General features: G+C 40.4%; 1 protein-coding gene across 5 annotated transcripts; it reads right to left on the bottom strand.

Moving 5' to 3' along the window:
• Positions 1 to 1,604: 1,604 nt before the first annotated feature.
• On the bottom strand, positions 1,605 to 22,335 carry LOC109895518 (F-box only protein 3-like). Of its 5 annotated transcripts, XR_004210855.1 has the most exons (7): positions 22,079 to 22,335; positions 16,887 to 17,042; positions 16,641 to 16,678; positions 15,532 to 16,456; positions 14,649 to 14,694; positions 3,215 to 3,335; positions 2,999 to 3,097 (listed from the first exon to the last, which is right to left on the bottom strand). XR_004210855.1 is itself a non-coding variant. In XM_031830723.1 (4 exons), exons 1-4 carry the CDS (start codon positions 14,686 to 14,688, stop codon positions 1,635 to 1,637), a joined length of 450 nt encoding a protein of 149 aa, XP_031686583.1. In that variant the 5' UTR covers positions 14,689 to 14,816; the 3' UTR covers positions 1,605 to 1,634. The 5 variants fall into 5 exon arrangements, 1 of the variants encoding a protein (XP_031686583.1); XR_004210854.1 differs by lacking the exons at positions 2,999 to 3,097; positions 3,215 to 3,335 and adding an exon at positions 13,936 to 14,236 and having other exon boundaries at positions 22,079 to 22,332; XR_004210853.1 differs by lacking the exons at positions 2,999 to 3,097; positions 3,215 to 3,335 and having other exon boundaries at positions 13,936 to 14,694; positions 15,532 to 15,627; positions 16,265 to 16,456; positions 22,079 to 22,259.
• Positions 22,336 to 22,915: the final 580 nt, after the last annotated feature.

The raw sequence follows: 22,915 nt of genomic DNA, 5'->3' as shown, positions 1-22,915 counted from the left end.
TAAAATTTTTGCAGTTTTAGTTTAGTGTCTTATTGCAAACAGGATGCATGTTTTGGAATACTTGTTATTCATTACAAGCTTCCTTCTAACTCTTGTCAATTAGGTTAGTATTGTGTAGTAGCAATGCTGAACAAAAATATAAACGCATGTAAAGTGTTGGTCCCATGTTTCATGAGCTGAAATAAAAGATCCCAGACATGTGTATTATAAATTACATTTCTATAAATTATTTATCTTGAAATGTGTGCACAAATATGTTACCTCCCTGTTAGTGAGCATTTCTTATTGGAAAAAGTACATGGGTGTGAATACTTTCTGAAGCCACTGTACATTAAGTGCATTCATTTGTAAACGGAAAAACAGATATGTATGGAAATACCCTCAAAAAAGGTGACATTCTATACTGTTGCCTCAAACATTTGATCTCTAATTCAAAATGCTGGAGTATAGAGCCAAAGGTACTCATTTTAGCATCGCTGTCCAAATAAATACGGAGGGGCATGATGCTCTAGCTCATTGTTCAAACATTCAGATTTCTATGAGAAACTGCACACTGATTGGCTGCTTTACTAAACAGATGGTTGTTTCTGCAGACTTTCAAATAATCATAATCACATTACAATGAATAAAGATACTGATCCATTAAATGCATTAATGCATGACAGAGACAAACCCACGTTAAAATGTTCCTGTATATCTAGACGGCATCCAATGTACAGTAGCTCAACAGCTTTCATGTGGGCTTCTCTTTGTCATTGTTGTTAGCGTATCCAAACAGCCCAGCTTTTATGTGTTTCCATATAATTCCTTGTTTTTTGTTGGGTTTGAAAACCACTGGCAGTGACCATCTCTGATTAAGAGCATCATAGTTATAAATGTTTAACACCACTGCAGAAACAGCTGCAATGTAAAATAAATGTCCTTTTTGATGATGCGTTAACAACCTACCGACAGTGGACCTGTAGAGTTGGCGTGGCTTTTCATAGGATTTAGAGCACCAATCTGCACTTTAGTTCAAGGCACTAGGCAGTCAGCTAGAGAATGAACAATGTTACTATTGAAAAAGAGGTGTACAACCCTGCTCTCAATAGTCAATGTCCAGTTCCAGATCGCGCCATTGTTGAAAAAAAATAAACAATGGCGAGATCTTGGATTTGCATGGGAGGGCATATTGCAGAGGCTGTGGTAGTATCTCATCTAGCTATCAGCTACAGCTTTACAAATAACAAAAACAAACTTTACTTTTATGGAACTGTGAAAGTCCTTCCCAGCCCCTTTCCCAATTGAGTCCCGTGGTGAGAAAAGTGTGTAAAATGTGGCGTGGACATCGTCCCCCTGGGGCTGCCATGTTAATGCCTCAAAGCTCACCCTCATTAAAGTCATCAGTGTCTGACGAGTTGTCTTTGTTAAAAGAGGCACTAGAAACATCCCTTGCTGATACCTGCTGATGGGGGGGGGCAAATATTAAACCAAGTTTTTGTTTTAAAACTTTACCATTTGTTGTATTACCAAAAATGGGGACAAATAAAAAGACCAACAAAACACTTTCATTTAATAACCCTAGCCTAAAAGTTGGCCCTAATCACTGACTTAAAACTGAATCCAATTGTTACTTATCACTATCTCATAAACACTTACCGACCATACAATTGACTCACGGAATGGAGGGCAAACCATGTGAAAGCAGGGGATGCAGACGTCGAAGATCTCCTCGTTCTTGAGGCGGTGTAGTGGCCTTCCATGTACTCACAGGTAGCAGAGAAGGTTGTGCAGCTGGCGTACTCGTGTACTTTAACCAGAGTCATCATCGGGAATTCTCCTGCAGACAATGTCAAGAGATTAGTATATCTTTTGCAAAAGTTACTCATGAAATGTTTTCACTTTTTAAAATATATTTTTTATATCAGTTGAAGTCAGAAGTTTACATGCACCTTAGCCAAATACATTTAAACTCAAGTTTCACAATTCCTGACATTTAATCCTAGTAGAAATTCCCTGTCTTAAGTCAGTTAGGATCACCACTTTATTTTAAGAATGTGAAATGTCAGAATAGTAGAGGGATTTATTTCAGCTTTTATTTCTTTCATCACATTCCCAGTGGGTCAGAGGTTTACATACACTCAATTAGTATTTGGTAGCATTGCCACAATAAGTTGGGTGAATTTTGGCCCATTACTCCTGACAGAGCTGGTTTAACTGAGTCAGGTTTGTAGGCCTCCTTACTCGCACACGCTTTTTCAGTTCTGCCCACAAATTTTCTATAGGATTGAGGTCAGGGCTTCGTTATGGCCATTTTTGTACCCGTTTCCTCCAGCATCTTCACAAGGTCCTTTGCTGCTGTTCTGGGATTGATTTGCACTTTTCGCACCACAGTATGTTCATCTCTAGGAGACAGAACGCGTCTACTTCCTAAGTGGTACGATGGCTGCGTGGTCCCATGGTGTTTATACTTGCGTACTATTGTTTGTACAGATGAACGTGGTACCTTCAGGCGTTTGGAAATTGCTCCCAAGGATGAACCTGACTTGTGGAGGTCTACAATTTTTTTTCTGAGTTCTTGGCTGATTTTTCTTTTCCCATGATGTCAAACAAATAGTGTAGGGGGTGGGTCCCAAAGACAGTCAACTTAGTGTATGTAAACTTCTGACCCACTGGAATTGTGATACAGTGAATAAGTGAAATAATCTGTCAAAACAATTGTTGAAAAAATTACTTGTGTCATGCACAAAGTAGATATCCTAACCGACTTGCCAAAACTATAGTTTGTTAACAAGAAATTTGTGGAGTGGTTGAAAAATGAGTTTTAATGACTCCAACCTAAGTGTATGTAAACTTCTGACTTCAACTGTATGATGAAAATTACATTAGTAATCCGTTAGCTGCAAATAATTCTTAGATCGTAACAGGTTTTTGTCCATTGCTACCAAAAGGAGACAACTGAGAATGAAACTTTACGCTAAGTCCACAGAATCATCTCTAGTCTAGTCACCTACCGACAACGCCTGGCCCACGGACCTCCTCCACATTCACATTAGCATTGGTGATCTTCCAATAACGACAAGCATTCTCAGGGAGGGCATCATTTGCCATTTCAATCCTGAGGGTAAAATTTTATGTAAGGTTAGGTCAGTTATGACAGCTGTATTATGATCCATTTACCCATATCATTTTAATCATTATCAGGAGCTGAAATCAGTAGAGGAAATAGTGGTACCTGATCCGGTAGGTGATGAAAAAATGTGGAGGATCCACTGAGCTGAGCTCCGGTAAGAATGAGGTAGACACTGAAACAGTCATATCCCGTGGCGGAAACACACTGCTTATCATGGACGTACCTGTGAATAGGGACAAAGCTTAAACCTTCAAAATCCTTTGGAAGCCTTGATTTGAATGCATGTTAACTACATATTAGTGGTGTCCCCACCACCACCACAAAAAAAAACAACTTGGTCGACCAAGAGTTGTCTGTTCTTTGAAAAAAAATGTCAACATTCTTTTTACATATATAGACACATCCTATGTGTTTTAATCAAATCAACTACAGTGCATTCGGAAAGTATTCAGACCCCTTGACTTTTTCTACATTTAGTTACTTCTAGACTTCTAAAAATGATAAAATAAGAATATTTCCTCAATCTACACACAATACCCCACGACAAAGCAAAAAAAACAGGTTTAGACATTTTAGTAAATGTTTAAAAAAAATAAAAGAAATTGAGCTCAGGAGCATTCTGTTTCCATTGATCATTCTTGAGATGTTTCTATAACTTGATTGGAGTCAACCTGTGGTAAATTTAATTGATTGGACATGATTTGGAAAAGGCACACACCTGTCTATACAAGGTCCCACAGTTGACAGTGCATGTCAGATCAAAAACCAGATCTGGGGAAGTGTACCAAAAACGTTCTGCCGCATTGAAGGTCCCCAAGAACACAGTGGCTTCCATAATTCTTAAATGAAATAAGTTTTGAACAAGCTGGCCGCTTGGCCAAAATTAGCAATTGGGGGAGAAGGGAGGTGACCAAGAACTCAATGGTCACTCTGACAGAGTTCCAGTGTTCCTCTGTGGAGATGGGAGAACCTTCCAGAAAGACAACCATCTCTGCAGCACTCCACCAATCAGGCCTTTATGGTAGAGTGGCCAGACAGAAGCCACTCCTCAGTAAAAGGCACATGACAGCCCACTTGGAGTTTGCAAAAAGGCACCTAAAGACTCTCAGACCATGAGAAATATGCCAAGCGTCACATCTGGGGGGGGGTTCAGCCTAAGTAAGTTACGGTATTAAGACTAAACAGGATTCGCTCTTAGACCTTCAGCTCAATGGCGGTTATACAAGGCTGCTACACTAAGCCTATAAATGATAATGACATTACTGATCCAAGATGGCGTAGTAGTCAGACGTCTTTGTTCTTCGTCTTGTATATGTCCCATGTATACATCCTTTCATATATTTTTTCTTAGCAAATCTTTTATATTTTTTCTAAACCTCAACTTCAAAATACTCTCCTGCAACCCGCCTCACCCAATGTGGTGTGGATCTGTCTCTTCTAAATTATTCGTATTGTGGGATTCTGTATTTTACATTATAGCCATTACCATTTATATATATGATTAAATATTATCTGATGTTGGCTGTGTGAGGTATCTGCATTGTGCACTTGAGCATCATCATGAGATTAAACAACTGCTTGCTACATCTACTTGCCTGTTTGTGTGTGTGACAAGAACTGAGTAATATGGTGTGACCTGCATGTTGCAAAACTGTAGATAACAGCCCAGCAGATGCTTTGTCCCTGTGTTTGTATGTAACAATATTGAGCACATGGTGTGACTTGCTGTATCTTACAAAGTTGTGGTTAATTAGGTATAGGGAGGGGTGGTCATCTCGAGGTTTAACTGAGATGGAAAAATACTGAACACCACAATAGCAGGAACTGAGCAACTATTATAACTAGGCTGCGATACCAGCACAGTAAGAATCTATACATTGACGGAGGGAGGACTCCAAGAAGCGCCAAGAGGCGGGGACCCGCCTGAGCGCCTACGATAGGCTGGGCAAGTCTAAACCACGCTCAGCCTCTACTGTGATAGACATTGTTCCAACCTGTCTGTTGGCCTATCACAGTATAAGAACAACTGTTTAGAACAAATGCAACATATATGAAAGTTGCATTTGCCATTTATTACTTCGCTAATAAAAAATACATAGTATACAATCGGTGACTCATTGTTATATATATATTCGAATTTACGCAACTCTAACAGTATCCACCTCCGAACCGGTATTCCCCAACAGAAGCTAGCCAGCTAACAGTCAGCTAACCACTGCTAGCGGTCATCAGCTAACTTTTAGCTCAGAAAGCTCTCGCCAGTTTGTACAACGCGATTCAAAAGAGCATACCGGACCTATTTTCTCTCCATATCCCCAGTTTCCTACCGCAAGCTCTGAACCTCTTCACCGGGATCACCACAGCTAGCTAGCTGTAATCCGAGTGACTATTCCTGGTTTAAAAATTCTTAGGGATAGGGGGCAGTATTTTCACGTCCGGATGAAAAGCGTGCCCAAAGTAAACTCCCTGTTACTCAGGGCCAGAAGCTAGGATATGCATATAAAGTGCCTTGCGAAAGTTTTCGGCCCCCTTGAACTTTGCGACCTTTTGCCACATTTCAGGCTTCAAACATAAAGATATAAAACTGTATTTTTTTGTGAAGAATCAACAACAAGTGGGACACAATCATTAAGTGGAACGACATTTATTGGATATTTCAAACTTTTTTAACAAATCAAAAACAGAAAAATTGGGCGTGCAAAATTATTCAGCCCCCTTAAGTTAATACTTTGTAGCGCCACCTTTTGCTGCGATTACAGCTGTAAGTCACTTGGGGTATGTCTCTATCAGTTTTGCACATCGAGAGACTGAAATTATTTCCCATTCCTCCTTGCAAAACAGCTCGAGCTCAGTGAGGTTGGATGGAGAGCATTTGTGAACAGCAGTTTTCAGTTCTTTCCACAGATTCTCGATTGGATTCAGGTCTGGACTTTGACTTGGCCATTCTAACACCTGGATATGTTTATTTTTGAACCATTCCATTGTAGATTTTGCTTTATGTTTTGGATCATTGTCTTGTTGGAAGACAAATCTCCGTCCCAGTCTCAGGTCTTTTGCAGACTCCATCAGGTTTTCTTCCAGAATGGTCCTGTATTTGGCTCCATCCATCTTCCCATCAATTTTAACCATCTTCCCTGTCCCTGCTGAAGAAAAGCAGGCCCAAACCATGATGCTGCCACCACCATGTTTGACAGTGGGGATGGTGTGGTCAGGGTGATAAGCTGTGTTGCTTTTACGCCAAACATAACGTTTTGCATTGTTGACAAAAAGTTCAATTTTGGTTTCATCTGATCAGAGCACCTTCTTCCACATGTTTGGTGTGTCTCCCAGGTGGCTTGTGGCAAACTTTAAACAACACTTTTTATGGATATCTTTAAGAAATGGCTTTCTTCTTGCCACTCTTCCATAAAGGCCAGATTTGTGCAATATACGACTGATTGTTGTCCTATGGACAGAATCTCCCACCTCAGCTGTAGATCTCTGCAGTTCATCCAGAGTGATCATGGGCCTCTTGGCTGCATCTCTGATCAGTCTTCTCCTTGTATGAGCTGAAAGTTTAGAGGGACGGCCAGGTCTTGGTAGATTTGCAGTGGTCTGATACGCCTTCCATTTCAATATTATCGCTTGCACACTGCTCCTTGTGATGTTTAAAGCTTGGGAAATCTTTTTGTATCCAAATCCGGCTTTAAACTTCTTCACAACAGTATCTCGGACCTGCCTGGTGTGTTCCTTGTTCTTCATGATGCTCTCTGCGCTTTTAACGGACCTCTGAGACTATCACAGTGCAGGTGCATTTTTACGGAGACTTGATTACACACAGGTGGATTGTATTTATCATCATTAGTCATTTAGGTCAACATTGGATCATTCAGAGATCCTCACTGAACTTCTGGAGAGAGTTTGCTGCACTGAAAGTAAAGGGGCTGAATAATTTTGCACGCCCAATTTTTCAGTTTTTGATTTGTTAAAAAAGTTTGAAATATCCAATAAATGTCATTCCACTTCATGATTGTGTCCCACTTGTTGTTGATTCTTCACAAAAAAATACAGTTTTATATCTTTATGTTTGAAGCCTGAAATGTGGCAAAAGGTCGCAAAGTTCAAGGGGGCCGAATACTTTCGCAAGGCACTGTAATTAGTATATTTGGATAGAAAACACTGTTAGAATAATGTCTGAGTATAAGAGAACTGATTTGGCAGGGGAAACCCCGAGCACAATCCATCCAGGGAAAAAAGTTTGAGGTCATGGTGTTTTCCAATGCTTTTCTATGGGAAACCTGATTTATTAGGGCCCAGATTGCAGTTTGTGGTGGTTAATTTCCTTACTATCAAATGAGGAGAGACAAACTTATTACACAAGCCAGAGTTATACTTAAACTAAATTTTTTATAATAAGAGCTTTGCAATAGCAATGATTCTCAATGATTCACCATTTCTAATGATCCGTTGAGTGATAAAATAAAAGTACAAAGGTCTTTTATAGCCAAGATACACCCCTTTCAAACTACATGACAAACAACAGATACATAGAATGGTCACAAAGTTAAGACTCCAAACTAGAACCATCTCCTCCTGGTACGGTATAGAGCAGAAACATTAACTCATGTTCTCTGGAATGCACTTTAGGTTTTATCACCAAAGACAACGTAAATCTCCTCTGTCCGTGTTCTCTCATAGAGGCCCATCCTCAGTAGAAGACACACACAATGGTTAACAGAATACTCTATTCTGTTGAATAAAACAACCATTATAATGCAATACAAACATTATAACAATCTTGCAATTTCCCTGACAAGTTCCTATGGCTTCCACTAGATGTCAAAAGTCTTTAGAAATTGTTCGATGTTTTTCTTTTGAAAAATTAAGTAGTGCTATTCTTTCTACGTGTCACTCAGAAGGTCTCTAGTATTTTGTTGCACGTGAACAGGAGCACGCTCCGTGTTGTTTTTCTTCGGTATTGGAAACGTCTTAAATTTGATAGATTATTTACATTTTAGGATACCTGAGGTTGGATTAGGAATGTTGTTTGAAATGTTTGGACAAAGTTCACAGGTAACTTATTATTATAACTACTTTGTAGTCATGTTGGAACTGGTGTATTTTTTAATCAAACACGCCAATTAAATGGACATTTTGGGGATATAAAGAAGGAATTTATCGAACAAAACGACCATTCATTGTGTCACAGACATTTGAGATTGCAAAAAGATGAAGATCTTCAAAAGGTAAGGCATTTATTATATGGCTAGTTCTGACTTTCGTGTTGCATCTGCCTGGTTGAAATATGTTTTTCATGATTTTGTATGCGGGGCGCTGTCCTCAGATAATTGCATGGTGTGCTTTCGCCGTAAAGCCTTTTTGAAATCTGACACAGCGGCTGGATTAACAAGTTAAGATTTATTTTGATGTATTACACATATTTTCATGAATGTTGAATATTTATATTTCTGTAGTTTGAATTTGGCGCTCTGCAATTTCACTGGATGTTGTCAAATCTATCCCGCTAACGGGATTCGAGCGGGATTCGAGCTTAAGGGATCCCTAAGAGGTTTTAACATCACGTCCCTGTCCCGAAGCTAGCACCAATCAGCCTGGAGCTAGTTCATATCCCGGCTAGCAGAAGAAGCCCAACAGCGACTCCTGGGCTATAATACCCTTTTTGCCAACTGGCCCGGACCCCCTTCTACTGCCGGTACGTGGCATGGAACCCCGCCGATCCTTCACGACTGGACTACCGAAGAAAGCTGCTCAAATTGGCTCCGCGGCTAGAACTGCCAAAGGGGGCGGAGTTGCAATCTACTGCAGAGATAGCCTGCATAGTTCTGTCTTACTATCCAGGTTTGTACCCAAAACAATTTGAGATTCTACTTTTAAAAATCCACCTTTCCAGAAACAAGTCTCTCACAGTTGCCGCTTGCTATAGGCCACCCTCTGCCCCCTGCTGTGCCTTGGACACCATATGTGAACTGATTGCCCCCCTATCTATCTTCAGAGCTCATGCTGCTAGGTGACCTAAACTGGGACATGCTTAAGAACCCGGGCCATCCTACAATCTAAACTTGATGCCCTCAATCTCACACAAATTATCAATGAACCCACCAGGTACAACCCCAAATCTGTAAACACAGGCACCCTCATAGATATCATCCTCCCCAACTTGCCCTCCAAATATACTTCTGCTGTTTTCAAGATCTCAGCAATTACTGTCTCATTGCCTGCATCCGTAATGGATCCGTGCTCAAACGACCACCCCATCATTGTCAAACGCTCCCTAAAACACGTCAGCGAGCAGGCCTTTCTAATCGACCTGGTCCGGGTATCCTGGAAGGATATTGACCTCATCCCGTCAGTAGTGGATGCCTGGTCATTCTTTAAATATGCCTTCCTCACCATCTTAAATAAGCATATCCTATTCAAAAAATGTAGAACCAGGAACAGATTTAGCCCTTGGTTCTCTCCAGACCCAACTGCCCTTGACCAGCACAAAAACATCCTGTGGCGTTCTGCATTAGCATCGAATAGCCCCTGTGATATGCAACTTTTCAGGGACGTTAGGAACCAATACACACAGGCAGTTAGGAAAGCTAAGGCTAGCTCTTTCAAGAAGAAATTTGCAACTCAAAAGTCCTGGGACACTGTAAAGTCCATGGAGAGTAAGAGCACATCCTCCCAGCTGCCCACTGCACTGAGGCTAGGAAACACTGTCACCACCAATAAATCCACTATAATTGAGAATTTCAATAATAATTTTTCTATGGCTGACCATGCTTTCCACCTGGCTACCCCTACCCCGGTCAAAAGCCCTGCACTCCCCACAGCAACTCGTCCAAGCCTCCCCGATTTCTCCTTCACCCAAATCCAGATAGCTGATGTTCTGAAAGAGCTGCAAAATCTGGACCCCTACAAATCAGCTGGCGAGACAATCTGGACCCTCTCTTTCGAAAATTATCTGCCGAAATTGTTGCAACCCCTATTACTAGCCTGTTTCAACCTCATGTCATCTGAGATTCCCAAAGATTGGAAAGCTGCCGCGGTCATCCCCCTCTTCAAAGGGGGAGACACTCTAGACCCAAACTGCTACAGACCTATATCTATCCTACCCTGCCTTTCTAAGGTCTTCGAAAGCCAAGTTAACAAACAGATTACCGACCATTTCAAATCTCACCGTACATTCGCCGCTATGCAATCTGGTTGCAGAGCTGGTCATGGGTGCACCTCAGCCACGCTCAAGGTCCTAAATGATATCATAACCGCAATCGATAAGAGACATTAATGTGCAGCCGTATTCATCGACCTGGCCAAGGCTTTCGACGGCCAATCACCCGATTCTTATTGGCAGACAACTGCCTTGGTTTCTCAAATGATTGCCTCGCCTGGTTTACCAACTACTTCTCTGATAGAGTTCAGTGTGTCAAATCGGTGTGTCCGGACCTCTGGCAGTCTCTATGGGGGTGCCACAGGGTTAAATTCTCGGGCCGACTCTCTCCTCTGTATACGTCAATGATGTCGCTCTTGCTGATTCTCTGATCCACCTCTATGCAGACGACACCATTCTGTATACTTCTGGCCCTTCGTGGGACACTGTTAGCTAACCTCCAGACGAGCTTCAATGCCATACAACTTTCCTTCCGTGGCCTCCAACTGCTCTTAAATGCAAGTAAAACTAAATGCATGCTCTTCAACCGATCACTGCCCGCACCTGCCCGCCAATCCAGCATCACTACTCTGGACGGCTCTGACTTAGAATATGTTGACAACTACAAATACTTGGGTGTCTGCTTAGACTGAAAACTCTCCTTCCAGACTCACATTAAGCATCTCCAATCCAAAATTAAATCTAGAATTGCCTTCCTATTTCGCAACAAAGCATCCTTCACTCATGCTGCCAAACATTGCCTTATCTCCCTTATCTTACCTCATTTGCACTCACTGCATATATACTTTTTGTTTAATTTTTTTCCTCCTGTATGTTTGTTTATTCCATGTGTAACTCTGGGTTGTTGTATTTGTCGAACTGCTATGCTTTATCTTGGCCAGGTCGCAGATGCAAATGAGAACTTGTCCTCAACTAGCCTACCTGGTTAAATAAAGGTGAAATAAAAAATTAATTACTTATGATCATCATAATAACAACAACGACATCAAACAAATGTAGTATTATTATAATAATATTTTTCTGACAATTTGGAGTACTGTAGACACTAAATCGATTATAAATAATACAGGAGAGGCTGTTCTAACAAAATAAAGTGTAAAGCCTTTATTACAGCAAAGCAAAGATTTTAAGCTGAATTTGTGAAATTGTTTACTTGACATGTCGTTGCATGGGGCGGCAGCGTAGCGTAGCTCTAACTAGTAACCGAAAGGTTGCAAGGTTAAATCCCCGAGCTGACAAGGTACAAATCTGTCCCTGAACAAATCTGCCCCTGAACAAGGCAGTTAACCCACTGTTCCTTGGCAGTCATTGAAAATAAGAACTTGTTCTTAACTGACTTGCCTAGTTAAATAAAAAGGTAAAATAAAAAATGTAATTAAATTTTAAAAATTACGCTTGGTACTCATGGAATCAGTAGGCTATTAAACAAACACTCAAACAGGCAACAGAAGCAGGATCTGTCTTATTTCTGTAGATAGAGGAGCAGCCAAAAGTTTGGACACACCTACTCAATCATTTTAATATGTAAAGAACAATTATAGAATAATTGTTTAGACATCAAAACTATGAAATAACACATTTGGAATCATGTAGTAATGAAAAAAAAAAGTTTTACAAATCAAAAAATATTTTATATTTCAGAATCTTCAAAGTAGCCACCTTAAAAGCTTTGTACACTCTAGGCATTTTCTCAACCAGCTTCAAGGTAGTCACCTGGAATGCATTTCAATTAACAGGTATATCTTAATTTGTGTAATTTATTTCCTTCTTAATGCATTTGAGCCAATCAGTTGTGTTGTGACAAGGAAGGGTTGGTATACAGAAGACCAAGTCCATATTATGGCAAGAACAGCTCAAATGAGCAAAGAGAAACAACAGTCTATCATTACTTTAACACATGAAAGTCAGTCAATGCGTAAAATTAAGAACTTTGAAAGTTTCTTCAAGTGCAGTCGCAAAAACCATCAAGCGCTATAATGACACTGGCTCTTATGAGGACCGCCACAGGAAAGGAAGACACAGTTACCTCTGCTGCAGAAGAAAAGTTGAATTACTGCAAAGAAACCATTACTAAAGGAAACCAATAATATGAAGACTTACTCGGGACAAGAAACACGAGCAATTGACAGACTGGTGGAAATATGTCCTTTTGTCTGATGAGTCCAAATTTGAGATTTTTGGATCCAACTGCTGTGTCTTTTTGAGACGCAGAGTAGGGGAACAGATGTCTGCATGTGTGGTTTCCACAGTGAAGCATGGAGGAGGTGGTGTGATGGTGCTTTGCTGGTGACACTGTCTGTGATTTATTTAGAATTCAAGGCACACTTAACCAGCATGGCTACCACAGCATTCTGCAGCGATAAGCCATCCCATCTGGTTTAGGCTTACTGTGACTATCATTTGTTTTTCAACAGGACAATGACCCAACACACCTCTAGGCTGTGTAAGGGCTATTTGACCAAGAAGGAGAGTGATGGAGTGCTGCATCAGATGACCAGCCCTCTCTACAAATCTCACCTCAACCCAATTGAGATGGTTAGAGATGAGTTGGACCACAGAGTGAAGGAAAAGCTGCCAACAAGTGCACAGCACATGCGGGAACGCCTTCAAGAATGTTGGAAAAGCATTCCAAGTGAAGCTTGTTGCGAGAAAGCCAAGAGTGTGCAAAGCTGTCATCAAGACAAATGATGGCTACTTTAAGATTCTCAAATATAAAATATATATTTTGATTTAACACTTTTTTGGTTACTACATGATTCCATATCTGTTATTTCATAGTTGTGATGCCTTTATTCTACAATGTAGAGAAAAAATAAATACATTTTTTTTTAACTTGAAATAATAGGTGTCCTACATTTTGACTGGTACTGTATATATATATATATATATTTTTTTTTTGTTTGCCTGTGCTCGACTAAAGAAATCTCAGTCAGCCCTACTACATATTGTAGAGTATTGCAGAAACTACAACCTCCCTGCATGTGCCATTTAGGTATTTCAGAAAGGGAATGTTAATGGAGGTTAGATCCCAGATGGGGTATTCTCCTGTTACCACATTATGGACGTACAAGGTAAACCACTCAGTAAAGCTGGACCCTAAGGTGATAAATTAGAGTGAGAGGAAGAAAAATGAGTAAGTGAGACACTGCATAAGTTCAAATCCATTTATGTTGAGGAACTAACATTGAATATCAACAAATATTATTTTAGCAAATAATCCAGACTTTCATTTATTTTTATTCCATTAATGAAGTGCTATGTTGCAATACAGCAGTTTATATCTCACATCTCCCATCATGCAGTTCATCCACAACCTCAAGAATGGGAGCAATGCCAGAATCATTTTTTTTATTCCATTAATGAAGTGCTATGTTGCAATACAGCAGTTTATATTTCACATCTCCCATCATGCAGTTCGTCCACAACCTCACGAATGGGAGCAATGCCAGAATCCTCTGTACCTTGAAGAATTCCAGGACTTACATAATAACCTAGTTGTTAAGCATCCAAATAAAAGTTGCTTTTAAGTTTGCTTAACTTGCAGTGAGATGTTGCCATGAAACATTTTCACACAAGCTAACTGAATATTTTTATAATGTTTTATGTAATGTTAGAGTTGCGTAAATTCGAATCTGGTATCAGGATAAATATAACAATGAGTCACCGATTGTATACTATGTATTTTTTATTAGCTAAGTAATAAATGGCAAATGCAACTTTCGTATATACGGGCTCACTGTAATACCACGCAGGGCAGAACAGGGAACTGACAGGATGTACGTAAACAGTGTTCTTATACTGTGATAGACATGGTTCCAACCCGTCTGTTGGCCTATCACAGTACAGGCTGGGCGTGGTTTAAACTTGCTCAGCCTATCGCAGGCGCTCAGGCAGGTCCCCGGCTCTTGGCGTTTCTTGGAGTCCTCCCTCCGTCGATGAAAAGATTCCTACTGTTCTGGTATCACCCCCTAGTTATAACAGTTGCTCAGTTCCTGCTATTGTGTTGTTCAGTATTTTTCCATCTCAGTTAAACCTCGTGATGACCACCCCTCCCTATGCCTGCTTAACCACAACTTTGTAAGATACAGCAAGTCACACCATGTGCTCAATATTGTTACATACAAACACAAGGAGAAAGCATCTGCTGGGCTGTTATCTACAGTTTTGCAACATGCAGGTCACACCATGTTACTCAGTTCTTGTCACACACACAAACAGGCAAGTATAGCAAGCAGTTGTTTAATCTCATAATGATGCTCCAGTGCACAAATGCAGATACCTCACTCAACCAACATCAGATAATATTTAATCATATATATGCTAAATGGCTATAATGTAAAATACAGAATCCCACAGTAACAAACTAATATCTCATCATACCTGTGATGAACATGTCAATTGCAGATGGATCTTGTGCCATTTGATCCTATAATAGAAACATTTAGAACAATCCTATTAGTCATCCATTAGTGTAAAGTACTTAAGTAAAATAATTTAAAGTTGTTTTTTGGGGCACTTGTACCATTTATATTTTTTATAACTTTTACTCAAGTACATTCCTAAAGAAAATGTACTTTTTACTCCATACATTTTCCCTGATACCCAAAAGTACTTGTTACATTTCGAATGCTTAGCAGGACAGGAAAATTGTCAAATTCACACGTATCAAGAGAACATCCCTGGTCAGGCCTACTGCCTCTGATCTGGCGGACTCACTAAACACAAATGTTTGTTTGTAAATTATGTCTGCGTGTTGGAGTGTGACCCTGACTATCCGTAAATAAAAAAATCGTGCAGTCTGGTTCTCTTAATGAATGTGAAATTATTTTAACTTTTATTTTTGATACTTAAGTATATTTTAAATCAAAGACTTGAATACTTTTACTGGGTGACTTTTAAGCGAGTCATTGTATATTAAGGCATCTTTACTTTTACTTTTTCCACTACCGCCATTAGTTAATTTCCATTATTCAACATTTTCTCCTGCCTGTGGTGAGATACAATAGCTAGAAAAGGGCTGCCCCCAGTGGCAAAGAGTTGTCCTTGCTCCAATTTATGAAACGTAAACACTGGAAGCTGTTTGCAACAGATGTGGTGAGAAAGCTAGAAAATGGCTCCCCCCAGATGCAGTGAGTTGTATCTGTCAAAAATAACTTTCAGTATTTAGCTTTCGCCAAACACACTGGCTCCAGGTCATCTACAAGACTCTGCTAGGTAAAGTCCCCCCTTATCTCAGCTCGCTGGTCACCATAGCAGCACTCACCTGTAGCACGCGCTCCAGCAGGTATATCTCTCTGGTCACCTCCAAAACCAATTCTTCCTTTGGCCGCCTCTCCTTCCAGTTCTCTGCTGCCAATGACTGGAACAAACTACAAAAATCTCTGAAACTGGAAACACTTATCTCCCTCACTAGCTTTAAGCACCAGCTGTCAGAGCAGCTCACAGATTACTGCACCTGTACATAGCCCATCTATAATTTAGCCCAAACAACTACCTCTACCCCTACTGTATTTATTTATTTTGCACCCCATTATTTCTCTCTACTTTGCACATTCTTCCAATGCATATCTACCATTCCAGTGTTTTACTTGCTATATTGTATTTACTTCGCCACCATCGACTTTTTTGCCTTTAACCTCCCTTATCTCACCTCATTTGCTCACATTGTATATTGACTAATTTTTCTACTGTATTATTATGTTTGTTTTACTCCATGTGTAACTCTGTGTTGTTGTATGCGTCAAACTGCTTTGCTTTATCTTGGCCAGGTCGCAATTGTAAATGAGAATTTGTTCTCAACTTGCCTACCTGGTTAAATAAAGGTGAAATAAATGTTTTTAAATAAGTTATATAAAGCTCAAATTAAGGAGTTGTTTATCATTACTAAGCGATGCTACAGACTTTCTTATTATTTTCATCCATAACCTGTGTGTGAGAATAAAAGTCTGTCTCCCTGTTGTAATGGGGGCGGGGGCTGGGGTCATATGGAAACTGACCGGGCAGTGGTAGAAGATCTCGCTGCGGTGCCCTCCAGGGCCATGTATTGGCTGAGGCCTGTGTGGAAGCAGAAGGTGAGGGGCAAACACGGCCTCATGCCCTTGCGCTGCTTAAAGCCACCTGCTGCCGTTTCATTATCCAGCAGGTCCTCTGAGCGATAGTGGTTAGACAGGGCCATGCTTCCCATTAAACTGAAAGAAAATAAGGGTAGGTAAAGTATACTTGTGGTAAAAAAAATTATGTACATTTGTTAGTGTAAATTCAACTTATTCATCTCAGCAGCACAAAAACATTATCATAGCCAGGAACAACCAGCTTCTGCCCATTGTGTATCCGGTATGAGCACCGGTAGTCATTTGAAATCTTGCAACCCACCTGCGCCTCAATGCCATCCAGCTCTTCCTTTGCTCCCTCTGCTCAGGGGAAATCATAAAATTGACTTTGGCAAACAAATCACTTTTTTTTTTTTATTAAGTATGGATTTTCTATCCGTTACATTTGGAAATCCATCAACATATTGGTTGAGGGTTTTATGATAATAAGGCCTAATTGTTCCATCGAACCATCTCACTGCTATCAAATCCCCTAAAGTGGTGATGTGTATGCCTTGTGGAGGCTTACCTTTGAGAGAGGCGATCATCCTGGGGTCAAGGTATCTCTTCAGGTCATCCCAGGCTTTATTCAGGGTGCCATAGTGATCAATGTAGTGACCCAAGTCAGTATAGAACTAGAGGAAGAGTTCCTTCCAGGTTTGAACATTTTGGGATTTTGTCAGACCTGCTCAACAACAAAATATTTGCTAAATAAAAAAACGTATCAATACTATTCAGTTTGCCAAATAAACACATTGAGTAATCAGTACAAACATTCCTGATTGATACATCAAATAAGAGATCAAAAGAATGTTGGTACAAGACATTTAGAATCTTTTATAATTTGAAACGTTTTTATGTGAATGTTTTGCTGTTACTCTTCACCACAAACCAAAGGAAGTGAACTACAACTCTACTCTTTGCTACAGACAAGATTCTAATACACAGGCTTTGAACTGTTCATATGCTGATGAGATCACATATCATACAGGGGAGAATAATTTGAGGGTTATAAAATAACGGACACGGATGAGCATTAGCTAGCTCGGACGCTAATAGCCTGGCAAATAAGTAGCTCTCAAGAACCCAAGGGGTAGACCAAAGGTGATCGATATACTGTCAATATAGATGTCTCTCCGCCCTAACAATGTCCACAAAGCGGCACGGCGGGCTGTGTTGCAGGGATGTAACTTAAATGTCTTATCAGTACACTACGTAACAACATAAGCTTTACCATCACTTCTATTCGATCACCGTACCTGTACACAGCCAATCTGTAAATAGCACACCCAACTACCTCATCCCCATATTATTACTTACCCTCTTGCACCCCAGTATCTCTACTTGCACATCACTACAGTATTAATGCTAAATTGTCATTATTTCACCTCTACGGCCTATTTATTGCCTACCTCCCTACTCTTCTACATTTGCACACACTGTACATAGATTTTTCTATTTTTATTTTCTATTGTGTTATTAACTGTATGTTTGTTTATGGGTAACTCTGTGTTGTTGTTTTTGGTCGCACTGCTTTGCTTTATCTTTATCTAAATGATAACTTGTTCTCAACTGAACTACCTGATTAAATAAAGGTGAAATAACATATACAATAAAATAAAAAAAGATTGTTCTTAACTGACTTGCCTAGTTAAATAAAGGTCAAATAATAAAAAGTAAAAACACACCCTGTAACTCTTCTGATGTCAAGTCTCGCACACCCAGATACTTCTCTGCAGCTGCAACCACAACCTCAATGTTCTGCGACTTACGTGCCATCCCTGCAGTACAGTTGATAACCATTGCAATAAATGCTAAAAATCCAATCTTACTGACACATATATTACTTGTTGGCCTATCCCTCTGTACTGGTACAGATCTACTACTCATACCACTCATCTCATGATCCCTCCCCCTTGATCCATCTTCCTCTACTTTCTTCACTGCCTCGGCATATGATAACTTTAAAATAAAGCATTGCGAAGGCCCGCGGTGGGTGTTGACGCGATGTGATTTCTGCCCAGTGCTCTGATTGTCAAAGTGAAAAAAGTCAATGAAGCACAGGTAAACGGCGGGAGTAACTTCTGTACTACTCTAACCCTGGAAAACTCAACCTGCCTCTCTCGCACGGTACATTTCTGATCCCCAGCCCCATGGGCACCCCTACAATTAACACATACCACTACTTTCCCCAATGCTACACATTCCCTTGTCTCATGCACTTCTGCACATTTCTGACACCTAGGAACCTCCCTCCTACACGCTGCTGCCACATGCCCATAAGCTTGACATCTGTAGCAATGTAATGTATTTGGTACAAAAGCTCGTACAGGATAACTTATATATCTTAACATCACTTTGTCGGGCAAAGACTCAACATCAAAACTCAAAAGAACAGACAATGACCGTCCTCACTGTGGGATTCTGTGTTTTACATTATAGCCATTACCATATATATATATATGATTAAATATTATCTGATGTTGGCTGTGTGAAGTATCTGCATTTGTGCACTTGAGCATCATCATGAGATTAAACAACTGCTTGCTACATCTACTTGCCTGTTTGTGTGTGTGACAAGAACTGAGTAACATGGTGTGACCTGCATGTTGCAAAACTGTAGATAACAGCCCAGCAGATGCTTTGTCTTTGTGTTTTTATGTAACAATATTGAGCACATGGTGTGACTTGCTGTATCTTACAAAGTTGTGGTCAATTAGGTATAGGGGGGGGTGGTCATCACAAGGTTTAACTGAGATGGAAAAATACTGAACAACACAATAGCAGGAACTGAGCAACTGTTATAACTAGGCTGCGATACCAGAACAGTAAGAATCTATACATCGACGGAGGGAGGACTCCAAGAAGCGCCAAGAGGCGGGGACCCGCCTGAGCGCCTGCAATAGGCTGAGCAAGTCTAAACCACGCTCAGCCTCTACTGTGATAGACATTGTTCCAACCTGTCTGTTGGCCTATCACAGTATAAGAACAACTGTTTACGTACATCCTGTCAGTTCCCTGTTCTGCCCTGCGTGGGTATTACAGTGAGCCCGTATATACGAAAGTTGCATTTGCCATTTATTGCTTAGCTAATAAAAAATACATAGTATACAATCGGTGACTCATTGTTATATTTATCCTAATACCAGATTCGAATTTACGCAACTCTAACATCACCTTGCACGCACATTTCCTTTGGAAAATTCCATTCCACCTTTCCTGTTTCTCAAAATACAGCCAGGTGCAACTTTCCTAAACTGCATACATTAAGTGTATCGTTTTGTATAAATATAAACAATATTTTTTATTGCCATGACCAAATTCCATAGAAAAGTGAATTGTAGATCTGTCATGCAGTCTTTAAAGCAAGCACAAGAAGTGGTAGATATGTTCTATGCGGTCCTCTGGCAGTCTCTATGGGGGTGCCACAGGGTTCAATTCTCGGGCCGACTCTTTTCTCTGTGTATATCAATGATGTTGCTCTTGCTGCGGGCGATTCCCTGATCCACCTCTACGCAGACGACACCATTCTATATACTTTCGGCCCGTCTTTGGACACTGTGCTATCTAACCTCCAAACAAGCTTCAATGCCATACAACACTCCTTCCGTGGCCTCCAACTGCTCTTAAACGCTAGTAAAACCAAATGCATGCTTTTCAACCGGTCGCTGCCTGCACCCGCATGCCCGACTAGCATCACCACCCTGGATGGTTCCGACCTAGAATATGTGGACGTCTATAAGTACCTAGGTGTCTGGCTAGACCGCAAACTCTCCTTCCAGACTCATATCAAACATCTCCAATCGAAAATCAAATCAAGAGTCGGCTTTCTTTTCCGCAACAAAGCCTCCTTCACTCACGCCGCCAAGCTTACCCTAGTAAAACTGACTATCCTACCGATCCTCGACTTCGGCGATGTCATCTACAAAATGGCTTCCAACACTCTACTCAGCAAACTGGATGCAGTCTATCACAGTGCCATCCGTTTTGTCACTAAAGCACCTTATACCACCCACCACTGCGACTTGTATGCTCTAGTCGGCTGGCCCTCGCTACATATTCGTCGCCAGACCCACTGGCTCCAGGTCATCTACAAGTCAATGCTAGGTAAAGCTCCGCCTTATCTCAGCTCACTGGTCACGATGGCAACACCCATCCGTAGCACGCGCTCCAGCAGGTGTATCTCACTGATCATCCCTAAAGCCAACACCTCATTTGGCCGCCTTTCGTTCCAGTACTCTGCTGCCTGTGACTGGAACGAATTGCAAAAATCGCTGAAGTTGGAGACTTTTATCTCCCTCACCAACTTCAAACATCAGCTATCTGAGCAGCTAACCGATCGCTGCAGCTGTACATAGTCTATTGGTAAATAGCCCACCCTTTTTCACCTACCTCATCCCCATACTGTTTTTATTTATTTACTTTTCTGCTCTTTTGCACACCAATATCTCTACCTGTACATGACCATCTGATCATTCTTCACTCCAGTGTTAATCTGCAAAATTGTAATTATTTGCCTACCTCCTCATGCCTTTTGCACACATTGTATATAGACTCCCCCCTTTGTTTTCTACTGTGTTATTGACTTGTTAATTGTTTACTCCATGTGTAACTCTTTGTTGTCTGCTCACACTGCTATGCTTTATCTTGGCCAGGTCGCAGTTGCAAATGAGAACTTGTTCTCAACTAGCCTACCTGGTTAAATAAAGGTGAAATAAAAATAAAAATAAAATAAATATGCATGCTATTTCTATGCTTACCCTTCCTAAATTTCGTTTTTGAGTCTTTTACTTTTGGTTTTGTACACCAGGTTCAAACAGCTGATAACACAATATTGTTGGTTATTGAAAATATATTTCACAGCGGTTTAGATTGCACAATGATTCTCAACACTATGCATTGCTTGAAAAAAAAACAATGCATTGCTTGGTTTGTCACATAAACAAAAAAATTGCAACCAGGAAATGGCGGCGCGATAACTGCACCTTTAAATTCCAAACGTTTCAAAAATTGTATCTCGTGCTGGGCTCTTTTTGTTTAGACAGCGTCGGAGTGTCTGCAACATCTCCTCAGGCAGCTTTGTGAATAGACACTGTATAATGTTTAATAACATTTCCCGTCTAATCTGAATGGGACAGCGGATTAGTAACGTTAGTTAGCTACAACAACAAGGATTCTGAAACTGAAACAAACCATTATGCTGAGTTCATATCCAAGTGGGAAGGTGGTATTTGCCCGTAGGCGGCATTCAAGCTCTTTGAACTCGCGGAAAAACACTGTACATTTTACCGCAGAAAATGCTGTTATCGAGGCTATTTCTTAGTAGGTGACGTCAGAGATCAGCACGTGGGAGATGTCGGAGAACATGAATAATAGACACGTTTCTTTATGTAACTACTAAATACCACCTTCGTACTTGGTTGTGAACGCAGCGTTAGCCTGTCGATACTAAATTAGCCAGCGGCTAATTGATAGTTAAATTTAATGCAATAAATATTCCTGAAACTGTCAAATTAAATAAGACCCATGACCAAACAACCAGGAAAGATTACAACATGTCATGCGATAGCATGCTAGCTAGTAAACAAATAAAACTTGATTTGAACAACATATTGAGAACGATAGCTATAGCTAGCTACTGTGGCTAAGCATAGTTCTATTACACAGCATAATGGTATTTTGTGCACAGGCATTTATCCATCTGAAGCGAGTTATACATACCTGATAAAATCTCTAAAGTCAAGAAAGAATAACATTAACAGCAAAGGATCGGAGGGTAAATTGTTCAAGTTTAGCTCCATGGACAGTTCCATTTTGGAACCTGGAGTTTTGCTTGTAGGAACATACTGTGTTGTAGCTTCCCTGTATTTGAGACCGGTCTTCTGGCCAAGCTTGGTTGATAGGCCTATGTGGCACATACAATTATAAGGGCATTATATCCTTGTTTATAGTACCAAAGATTATTATAGCTGGTAGTGCAGTGTTCATGCTATGTATGCTTGCTTGTTCAAGCCACCTGTTAAAGCAGGAATCAGCAGTTGCATCCATAGACAGAACTATGGATGCAGGGACTGACAATCCATGATATCAATGATCATTTTCAAATCAAATTTTATTTGACACATGCTCCGAATGCAACAGGTATTACAGTGAAATGCTTACTTTACAAGCCCTTATCCAACAATGCAGTTTTAAGAAGCAGCAGTAAAATAACAATAGTGAGGCTATATACAGGGGGTACCGGTACAGAGTCAATGTGGCTTGGGGGTAGAAGCTGTTTAGAAGCCTCTTGGACCTAGACTTGCCATGTGTTAGCAGAAGGAACAGTCTATGACTTGGGTGGCTGGAGTCTTTGACAATTTTTACCATGTTTTGAGGCTATATAGTTTTTATTTACATTTACTTTGTTTTACTCCAAAGTTTGTAAATAAACAATCTTATATTTTGGGTTCTGATGGGATACTACAGTTCAACTAAGCTCACGAGGCATTTATAAATTGTATTCTTCAAAAATCAATGGGTACATATCATTAAGTTACACATCCAAAAATGAGTGTA

This window comes from Oncorhynchus kisutch, linkage group LG8 (genome assembly GCF_002021735.2).
Source record: "Oncorhynchus kisutch isolate 150728-3 linkage group LG8, Okis_V2, whole genome shotgun sequence".
In the NCBI taxonomy this organism is placed as follows: domain Eukaryota; kingdom Metazoa; phylum Chordata; class Actinopteri; order Salmoniformes; family Salmonidae; genus Oncorhynchus; species Oncorhynchus kisutch.
This window is presented reverse-complemented; position numbering and strand designations above follow the sequence as displayed.

Bases quoted from the DNA above. Each gene is read 5' to 3' on its own strand.
- LOC109895518 (XM_031830723.1), bottom strand. From the start codon at position 14,688: ATGGCACAAGATCCATCTGCAATTGACATGTTCATCACAG. The intron at 3,336-14,648 runs GTATGATGAGAT...CCCTATTCACAG, and splicing joins AATTGACATGTTCATCACAG to GTACGTCCATGATAAGCAGT. The intron at 3,098-3,214 runs GTACCACTATTT...TTTTACCCTCAG, and splicing joins TTCATCACCTACCGGATCAG to GATTGAAATGGCAAATGATG.